The sequence below is a fragment of the Erithacus rubecula genome (assembly GCF_903797595.1).
Source record: "Erithacus rubecula genome assembly, contig: scaffold_113_arrow_ctg1, whole genome shotgun sequence".
Lineage (NCBI taxonomy): Eukaryota > Metazoa > Chordata > Aves > Passeriformes > Muscicapidae > Erithacus > Erithacus rubecula.
In genome coordinates this window covers 534,103-544,805 of record NW_027636268.1, presented here as the reverse complement: position 1 = coordinate 544,805, position 10,703 = coordinate 534,103, and the positions used below count along the sequence as shown (strand labels likewise).

Genomic DNA, 10,703 nt, shown 5'->3' with positions numbered 1-10,703 from the left:
TCTTCCTTTCCCCATTCAATGAGGTAATAGGAAGGTACAGCCTCCCCAAACCTGCTGTTCCATATCCCTCCTTGAACCTGGCATTTGCCCCCAAAATTCAGAAGTTCAGCCTTGTGCAGATCCTTGTCTGTTTCAGGAGCTAAGCTGTCTGGGCCCAGTAACAAACCTGAGAAACCTTATGATCTGTTTCAAAGACATTAACACCCATCCCTTCACCCATCAAATGATTTGTAAAGACATTAGCACATATCTTTCCTTTCAGACTGAGGTTTCCTGTGCTGCTGACAGTCTTTGAAACCCAGCCCTCAGCCTGACTTCTCTGCTGTTGTAGTTCCATGAACAGAGGTTGTTGTCTCTTCCCCCCTCCTTGGGCAGGCTAGTTTTCAGCCATCTCCAGGACAGCAGGGCCCCACCCCACGGCACTGTGACATAGGAAGACAAAAACCATCACTCCAAATGTCCCCCCACCTCCTCCTTCTGCCCAGGAACTTGGCCCTGGCTGTGTGGTTTGCTGGTGGTTGTCACAGGAAAAAGGTGACACTGTGGGGCCACATGGAACCAAGGGTTCATTGTGACACAGCAGGGCCATGTGAAGCCAAGGAACCATTGTGACACTGCAGATCCAAGGAGAGTATTGTGACATTAAAGAAACTCATGGAACCAAGGGTCCATTGTGACATTGTGGGGCCTCACGAAACCTACGGGGCATTGTGAAACTGCACTGCCTTGTGGAACCAAGGGGACACTGTGGTGACACTGTGGGGCCAAATGGAACCAAGGATTCCTTTTTGATACTGAGGAACTTCATGGAACCAAGGGTCCATTGTGAGACTTTGAAACTACGGAGATCATTTTTAGAGTACTGAATGTCAAGGAACCAAAAGTCCACCTGACATATTAAAGTGTCATGGAACCAAAAAGAGCATTGTGACACTGTAAGGCCCCATGGAACCAAATATCCATTGCGAATGTACGGAACCTCATGGAACCAAGAGTCCGTGGTGACACAGCAATGACTTGTGGAACCAAGGAGTGCAAAGGTCTCAAACATTCCTTGCAGGCTTCTGCCTTGGAGAAGGGGAACATCCTTAGTGACACCTTGGGATTGGCACACACTTGAGGAGTGTGTCTCTTTTCGATGGGGAAACTTAAAAGTTTTGGATTACTTTAAAAAACCAAGAAAACATCTTTTGCCTGACTGCAGTCAGTTATCCAGCAAAGCAGGTCCCAGGTGAATGAAGACAGACAACATGGGGTTGGGGAATGTGGAGCAAGATTGTCCACAGTGGGTCAGACCTCAAGACACAGCTTCTCTGAGCAGGACAGACCTCCCGAGGAGAAAACATGGACTCAATACCAATCACAGAATGCTGCATCACCTCTGCTCTAAAGAGAACAGTAAAAAACAGGAATGTGAATTTCTTAGACGCTCTTTGAAATATTTCTTCATAACAGTATCGGGGAATCTCCCTAATGATGTGCACCAGACCAGAGGGAAATCAAGGCAGGACTTGCTTTGTCAGGACTTGCTTGATCCCAGTGAGCCTCGTGGTGCCTTTGGTGCTGAGATGTTGAACCTCACACCTGAGAGGAGATTGCACAAACCTTTCCAGGAATCAAAGTCAGAAGAAAAACCCAAAGCATTTCAGAGCATTAATGGGTCCCTCTCAGGTCCATCCCCACCACAGGTTCCTCATGGACTCCTTGAAGGAGAATACTGGAGGCCATAATTGCACAAATTTTTTTCAGAGACTGAAAGGAAGGAAAAAGGAAAGTACCCTAAAAAACTAAAGTACCATGAAGCATTAATGAGCCCCACTGAGTGTTGTTACTGACAAAGGATCTCAAGAGACTAATTAAAGCAGATAATTGGAGGCCATGATTGCACAAAGCTCTCAGAGACTCCAAGGCAAAAGCAAAACCCAAAGTCCTTGGAAAAACCTGCAGTCCCTGGGAGCATGAAGGAGCCCCCAGGGACATTCCTGACCAAGGCTCTCCAGGGACTGATCCCAGCAGATCCCTGAGGCCACTGGAATATGGGGGGATGCTGAGGGCAGGACAAGGGGTGACAGTGCCCAGCCTTGCTGGGGCTGTGCCAGGAGGCCCCAGTGGCTCAGGACAAGGTGTCTCCTCCCAGTCCTTGGTGGCACAGACCCTGCTGTGCCCCAGGGCACCAAGACTTGGCTTCTCTTTGTCCCCACCTGTCATCTCTGCCTCCAGTTCTTGACTCTGATTGTGGTTTGGGGACACTTTCTCAGTTGTGTCCCTCATCAGGACCCATTAAAACTTGAAGAAACTTTGTAGTTTGATTCTGACTTGGAGTTCTTGAGAGGTTTCTCCAGCTCCCTCTCAGGGACTGATGTTTAGGGCTTCAGCACAAACCCCAAGAGGGTCATTAAAAGTCATTGTACTGTGTCTGTTCTGCTCAGCTGGACTGGGCTCCTGGCACAGAGGGCCATCCAAGCTATTAAGAAAAGCTTCAAAAGCACATTTCTCTTGATGAGCAGCTCTTTTCCCAGCCCAGCAGGGCTGGGGCACTGCCTGCAGCCACCCCAGGCACAGCACAGAGGCACAGAGAGCTTCAATCAGTCAGGGCTGGGAAGATGCTCAGAAGTGATTGGGGCAGAATCACTCCCAGTCCTTGACACAGGAAGCCTCTGGCTGCAGGACAAGGCAGCTGCAGCTCCTGCAATGATCTCCTAAAGCTGGAACATCCCAGTGCCTACAGACTCTGTGAGTATATTCTCTGATTCTCTCTTGTGTGGAGCAGCCAGGGGTGCCCAGGACTGTCCTGCAGAGCAGGGTCCTGCAGCCCAGGGCACTGTGCTGGGGCAGGGACTCTGCTGCCTGCCAGGGACAGCTCTCAGCCAGCACTGGGGGACAAGATCTGGATGGAAGGAGATAGCTGGTAAAGCTTGGAAGTGTTCTCCTTGTGTGGTGAGGATGCTGCATTGTTCAGGACTCATGTGTCATGACTCTAGCATGACACTTCACTTCCGAATATTTTGAATTAGATTATACAGGGAGCATAGCAAGGCAGGAGCTGTTATTAAATCTACTGCTCTGGGTTGCCTGGATGGGAAATAGCAGACTGATATTCATCTCTCAGTTCAGGTTGAGAAAAAAAATAAAAAAAAAAAAAAAACAAGGTGAAGGGAGAAATCAGCACAGGTTCACTTACAGGCAGCATCACTGTTGCTTTTCCAGCCTCCTCGGGGTTGCTGTGATGCTGCCTGCCATCAGAGGCTGCAGAGGCAGAGCTGGCTCTGGGCAATGCCCTTTGGTGGGAGGGGTATGCAGAGCAGAGCTGAACCCGCAGGGCTGGGCTGGGCTGGGCTCTGGCACCACTGGCAGGGCCCAGCACTGGGCATAGGGAAGCAGCTGCTGTCAGGGACAGCTCCAGGCAGCAGAGCCCTGGACAGGCAGTGGGGAGAAAGTGCCACCAAGCTGGGCTGGGATATTTAAAGTCTCTCAAAACTGAACTATTCCATGATTAACTTTTTTACAGATCCCTGTCCCAAGCCACAGCAAATGTCCAACAGCAGCTCCATCAGCCACTTCCTCCTGCTGCCATTGGCAGACACGCGGCAGCTGCAGCTCCTGCACTTCTGCCTCTTCCTGGGCATCTCCCTGGCTGCCCTCCTGGCCAACGGCCTCATCATCAGCGCCGTAGCCTGCGGCCACCACCTGCACACCCCCATGTTCTTCTTCCTGCTCAACCTGGCCCTCACTGACCTGGGCTCCATCTGCACCACTGTGCCCAAAGCCATGCACAATTCGCTCTGGGACACCAGGAACATCTCCTATGCAGGATGTGCTGCTCAGGTATTTCTGCTTATGTTCTTCATTTCAGCAGAGTATTTTCTCCTGACCATCATGTACTACGACCGCTACGTGTCCATCTGCAAACCCCTGCACTACGGGACCCTCCTGGGCAGCAGAGCTTGTGCCCACATGGCAGCAGCTGCCTGGGCCAGTGGCTTTCTCAATGCTCTGCTGCACACGGTCAATACATTTTCCCTGCCCCTATGCCATGGCAATGCCCTGGGCCAGTTCTTCTGTGAAATCCCACAGATCCTCAAGCTCTCCTGCTCCAAATCCTACCTCAGGGAACTTGGGCTCATTGCTGTTAGTGTTTGTTTAGGTTTTGGATGTTTTGTGTTCATTGTTTTCTCCTATGTGCAGATCTTCAGGGCTGTGCTGAGGATCCCCTCTGAGCAGGGACGGCACAAAGCCTTTTCAACCTGCCTCCCTCACCTGGCTGTGGTCTCCCTGTTCCTCAGCACTAGCATATTTGCCTACGTGAAGCCCACCTCCATCTCCTTCCCATTCCTGGATCTGTCCATGTCAGTTCTGTACTCGGTGGTGCCTCCAGCCCTGAACCCCCTCATCTACAGCCTGAGGAACCATGAGCTCAAGGCTGCAGTGTGGACGCTGATGACTGGCTGCTTTCAGGAACATTAAACTGCTGGCCAATTTCTGACAATCACTTGTAATAAAAGTCATCTTTGATACTTCTTGCTGGTTTCATTTTGGAAATTCTTTTACATTGTTTTACCTTTTTTTTTAAATACTGTCCACAAAGAAATATCATTGGTTGTGCCATTTCTAATTTGGTTTCTCTTCTCCTTCCATGTGGCCACAAAATGTGACAATGTGGGTCTGCAGTCTCAGGGGCCATAAATGAACTAAAGGGTCTCCCAGCACAGTTTTCACTGCAGATCCACATTTTGTTCCCTTCTCTGGAGCTGCAGCAGCAATATCTGTGTGCAGAGCTGGGGCAGATCAGTGCTGGCACAGAAGCTTTGTCCAGCAGCAGCAGCACTTGGTGCTGCCAGTGCTTCTCCCATGCCACTGCCCTGTTGCCCTCCTGCCCCTTGTTGCAGGGCCTGAGTGCTCTCGGGGCTGGGCACAGCCCTGGGTGTGGCTGCAGCAGGGACAGGCCATGGGCACTTCTGGGGCAGTGCTGACACCTCAGGGCAGGGCCTGGGGGCTCCAGGCTCCTTGCCCAGGCTCTCTCCAGAACACTTGGCCAGGCCAGTGCTGAGCAGAGAAAGCCCACGTGAGCAGCCCCAGGCTGGCTGTGGGTAGGCTGGGGGCAAACAGCATGGCTGGTGCTCTGCAAGGGCCCTGCAAGGGGGAGACCCTGGCAAGGAGCAGCAGAGCAGGGGCTGATCCATCCCCACCACGCTGGACAGCCCAGGTCAGACCGTCTTCATGCATCTGCCAACAACATCCCCCCTCTGCAGCCCTGGCCTCTCCCCAGCTCACACAGGTGCTGCATCCTTGCAGGCACAGACACGGCAGCACTGGCTCAGGAGCCCCTGTTTGCACTGCACAGAGCAGGTGTCAGCACCCCCATGGTGCTGCTGTTGGGAGATGGAGCTGAGTGAGCACAAATGCCATCAGTCCCTGGGGCAGCAAGGGCTGGGGGACATGAGGGAAACCACTCAGGCTTGTCATGGCCTCTCAAGTGAGGCAGAAAGTTTGTTCCCATGAGCTGTGAGTTTCCTGTCCCACTGCAGATGTTCTTGGTCAGAGCCAGGGATGCCTAGCAGCCACCCCCAAATTGCTTGAGTATTTCCTGTGCTTCACCTTTGATTTCTTTCCTCTATCCAGGTAAAAATTTCTTCCTCTTTTCATGCCTGTTTGCCTTTCCTCTCTGGCCCACTCCCCATTTCAGTTCCTGAGTTGGACCCATGTGAATATCTCTTCGAGAGCAGCATCATCCTACAAATTTTTCAGGATTTGTCTGCAGGGTCCTGCAGTGCCTCGTGCTGCTCCCTTGCCACAGGCACCACAGGCGAGGGGCCCCATCTGGGCTGGTGTGTCTGGGTGTGGGACTCCCAGTTCTGGGCAGTGAGGAGAGGCTGGAGAGGCTCTGCATGACTGACAGGATGGGCTTTGGGGCTGTGAGGAGAAGCTGAGGGACCTGGGCTGCTGGAACTTCTGAAGAGTAGGCCCAGGGCTCATCCTGCAACTGCTTCAGGGGATGATTTCAGATAATCACAGAATCAGCAATGCTGGAAAAGACCTTGGAGATCATCAAGTCCAACCTGTGCCCTGACACCACTTTGTCTCCTCTGAGCCTCTTCTTATCCAGGATAAACATCCCCAGAACTCTCAGCTGCTCCTCACAGGACTTGTGTTCCTGACCCCTCATCAGCCTTGTTGCCCTTCTCTGCACATGCTCCAGCTCCTCAGTGTCATTTCTTAGTTTGGGAACTCAGATCTGGACACAGCACTTGAGGCACTTCTAAACCAGTGCCAAGCACAGGGGAAGAATCACTGCCCTGCTCCTGTTGGCTACACCATTCCTGACCCAGGCCAGGTGCCATTGGCCTTCTTGACCACCTGGGCACACTGCTGGCTCATGTCCAGCCTGCTGTCCATCAGTGCCTTCAGTCCCTTTGTGCCTGGCTGCTGTCCAGCCACTCTGTCCCCAGCCTGGAGCACTGCTTTGGTTGTTGTGGGCAAAATGCAGGACCTGGCACTTGGTCTTGTTAAACCTCACCTTGTTGGATTTGGGCCCTGGATCCAGCCTGTCCAGGTCCCTTTGCAGAGCCCTCCTACCCTCCAGAAGATCCACACTCACACCCAGCTTTGTGTCATTGCAGTTCCTAGAGGCCCTAGAGTTTTACAATGATCTCTGACATGCCACTGTGATCTGCAGTGTCACAGTGGATCCTTGGTTCTATGAGGTTTGCAGTGCAGCAATGGTATCCTTGCTTCCAATGTGTTCAAGTAGTCTCTTGGTCCCATGGGCCATCATGGTATCACAATTGTTTTGTTCATTCCACAAGTCCCTGCAGTGCCCAAATGGCCTCTTTGTTATATGAGGTCCAGAAGTATCACAGTGGTCTCTGTGGTTCCACGAGGCCCCAAAGAATCACACTGGCCCCTTGGTTCAATGTGGCCCTGCAAAGTCACCATGGCCCCATTATTACATGAGGTTCCACAGTGTCACAATGGACTCCTTATTTCCACAAAGCCAAGAACTGTCACAACTGTCTCCTAGATTTCATGGGGCCCCACAGAGTCACAGGTGCCCCCTGAATTCCATAAGGCTCCAGAGTTCCACAATGGACTCCTTGCTTGCACAGTGTCACAATGGGGACCTGGTGACACAAGATCCTGCAGTGTCACAATGGGTTCTTGGTTCCATGATATCCTGCAGTGTTAGTGTCACAGTGATGTCTAAGGACATGAGGCTCTTCAGTATCACAGTGCCCCCTTAGTTACAGGGGCACCCAGGTGTCAAAGCTGTTCCCTTAGTTCCATGAGTCCCTGCAGTGGTTTAACAGAACCCACTGTCACTGTGGCCTCTGTGTTTCCATGTTGACCGAGAGTATTCAATTGACCTTTGTTCCATTTAGCCCCACTGTGTCACAACAGGACCTCGCTTCCCTGGAGCCCTGCAGTGTCACAATCATCACAGAATCACAGAATGACCCAGGCTGGACAGACATTTGAGATCATCAAATCCAAATTGTGACCCAACAGCACTTTGTCACCCTGACCATGGCACTCAGTGCCACATCCAGTTATTCCTTGAATATCTTCAGGGGAAATGACTCTACCACCTCACTGGGCAGTACATCCCAATGTCAAATCACCCTTTTAATGAGGAGTATTTCCTAATGTCCAACCTAAACCTCCCCTGCTGCATTTTATGGTTGTGTCTTCTTATCCTGTGGCTGTTTCCTGGGAACAAAACCTGACCCCCACCTGGCTGCACCCTTCTGTCAGGGAGTTGTAGAGAGTGATGAGATCTCCCGTGAACCTCCTTCAGGATAAACATCCCCAGCTCCTTCAGCCCCTCCTCACAGCACTTGTGTTCCAAAACCCTTTACCAGCATTCTTGCCCTTCTCTGGACATGCTCCAGCCCCTACATTTCTTTCCTAAATGGGGGGACCCAGAACTGGACACAGCACTCAAGGTGTGCCCAGCAAGTTCTGAGCACAGGTGAAGAATCACTGCCCTGCTCCTGCTGGCCACACCATTCCTGATGCAGACCAGGAGCCATTGGCCTTCTTGGCCACTTGGGCACACTGTTGGCTCATGTCCAGCCTGCTATCCATCAGTGTCTCCAGGTCCCTTTCTTCCTGGCTGATGTCCAGCCACTCTGTCTCCAGCCTGGAGCACCCGCAGGGGTTGTTGTGGCCAAAGTGCAGACCCAGCACTTGGTCTTGCTAAACCTCACCTTGTTGCATTTGGGTCCTGGATCCAGCCTGTTCAGGTCCCTTTGCAGAGCCCTCCTACCCTCCAGCAGATCCACACTCTCACCAAGCTTGCAGTCATCTGCACATTTCTTGATGATGCACTCAATGCCCTCATCCAGATCATCAATGCAGATACTGAAATCCACACTGGCTGGCTCTGATCCCCTCAGCCATCCTGCAGGTGCCCTGTGATGGCACTCAAGGTGATCTGTTCCATCACCTTGCTGGACACCGAGATCAGGCTGACTGGCCTGGAGTTCCCCAGATCCTCCTTCAGCCCTTCTTGGGGATGGGCTCACATTGGCACCTCCAGTCCTCTGTGGCCTCCCTGTGAGCCAGGACTGATGATAAATGATGAAGAGCAGCTTGGGGAGCTCATCCAGCAGCTCCCTCATGCCCCTAATATGGATCCCCATCTGGTTGTAGAGACACCTGTGAACATCTGAGTGGGCTCAGCAGGGTCCCAGATGCTTCTCTCTGGATTACAGGGAGTCTGTTCTGCTCCCTGTCCACATCTATCAGCTCTGGAGAACACTTGTCCTGAAGACAACCTGTCTTAGTGCTGGAAACTGAGAAAACAAAGGTGTTAAGTACTTCAGCCTTCCTTATCTTTAGTTACTGTATTCCCCACAGCATCCAATAAAGAGTAGAGGTTCTCCTTATCCCAAAATTTGCCATTCATTTATTTATAGAAGCATTTTTATTATTTTTCAGAGAAGTGGCCTGGTTAAGTCTTAATTGAGCTTTCACCCCTTTAATTTTCTTTCTGCATGACCTCATAATATCCTATTGAAACACTTCCGGAATGTTCTGACCTTCATTTCGAAGGTGATGCACCACCCTTCCTCCCCCTAAGTTCCCACTACAGCTCTATGCCCAGCCAGGACAGTCATTTTCCTCAATGGCTCACTTTTTGGCATAGAGGGACAGACTGCTCCTTCCACATAAGGATTGCTTTGTTTAAATGTGTCCATCCGTCCTGGACCTGTGTTTTTAAGGGCAGTTTCCCTTTTAAAAATCAGTATCTGATTCAGTTATCTCAAATCTGCATCTTGAATAGGCCACAGTCTGCTCACCATAATTCCAGTATAGAAGTTTGTTTGATGCCCCTCCTTCTTTCACAGAATATTGAAAACTCAGTTATTCATGATCACTGAACCCCAGGCAGCCTCTGACCACCACATCTCCCTCCTTCTCTGTGAAGAGCAGGAGACAGAGATTTTTTTGGAAGTGAGAATGCTACCATAATTCAGTAAAATAAAAAACTCCTTAAAACAAATGTAGCATTAAAAGGCAGCATTCTTTATTTGGCTGGATGCATAGGGGGAGAGCTCCTCCTAACGCCATGCATGCTGAGTACAGGGAGGTTTTCTGTTTATATTCTATAGTTTGCAAACTTATTAATGGATTGTCCTGGACTAAACACACATATGATAATAATTGCCCCAAAATCATTAACATATTTCCCCTCCCCTTCACCCATCTGTTCTTTTCTCCTGGGGGTTTTCTGGTGGTTCCCTGGTGATCATGGACCCCAATGTTTCCAGTGGGCCTGGCTGGGCTGGCAGGACACTGAGGCTGGTGAATTCCAGTTCCCCTTCTTACACAAAGGGCATTGTGTGATTTCCAGAGGGCAGTGGTTTGGAGAACAAGCATTGTGTTATCTCAACCTGGGATGGGCAATTTATCATCTGGTAACATGAGGGTCACAGAGTGGGATATGACATTCACAGAGTGGGTTTTGTGAGGTCATCAAGCAGCTACAACATCATAGGCTGTCTCTGCATCATCACCCTGGCTACCCCAGCCCCCTCACAGTTTCCCCAGACAAGTACAATGCTGTTCATGCCCAGCAGGGTCCCCTGTCCCTCTGTATCCCCCTGCTCCAACTGCACGCCACAGCCTCCCCCAAGGATGTTCCACAAATCAACCCCGGAGCCTGACACAGGGACAAGGGCCCAGAGCTGTGTGACCAGGACATCAAGGACGTGGATTATCCAGGTCACTGGGGCCTGGTTTGGGTTCCCCAGGGCAGGAAAGATGTCTGGCAGCTGGAGCAGGCTGAGGGAAGGGCCTCCAAGGTGGGGCTGGAGGCCTTTAGCTGTGCGGAGATGCTGAAGGAGCTGGGCTTGTCCAGCCAAGAGCAGGGAAGGCTGAGGGGCTCCTCATGCCAACCTGGCAGTGCCAGGCAGGAGCTGATGGAGAACACAGAGCCATCCAGAACAGATTTCTACCCAGGGAACAGATACTGCAGAGGCTGTTGGATCAAGTTCCTGTGAGCCCAGAATATTGCATTAGTGCAGCTGTAGCTGTGCACAAGAGAGCTCTTCAGCCACTTTCAATTTTCTTTCCTCTGGGCATGGAAGGAACTCGTGACTTCAGCGTGTGTCTCGTGTGTGCAAAGAGCAATCTGGGCAGAAATCGGGGGCAGGGTGGGTTTGGGGCATCATGGGATCTGTGCTGGGCACAGAATGTGTTTT

At 51.3% G+C, this 10,703-nt stretch overlaps 1 protein-coding gene across 1 annotated transcript; it reads left to right on the top strand.

The window, feature by feature from the left end:
• Positions 1 to 2,482: 2,482 nt before the first annotated feature.
• On the top strand, positions 2,483 to 4,514 carry LOC306815292 (olfactory receptor 14A16-like). Its single transcript, XM_079331881.1, has 2 exons — positions 2,483 to 2,733; positions 3,509 to 4,514. Exon 2 carries the CDS (start codon positions 3,532 to 3,534, stop codon positions 4,462 to 4,464), a length of 933 nt encoding a protein of 310 aa, XP_079188007.1. The 5' UTR covers positions 2,483 to 2,733; positions 3,509 to 3,531; the 3' UTR covers positions 4,465 to 4,514.
• The last annotated feature ends 6,189 nt before the right edge of the window (positions 4,515 to 10,703 follow it).

What these genes read in the sequence shown, in the direction of transcription:
- LOC306815292 (XM_079331881.1), top strand. Translation starts at nt 3,532, where the DNA reads ATGTCCAACAGCAGCTCCATCAGCCACTTCCTCCTGCTGCCATTGGCA.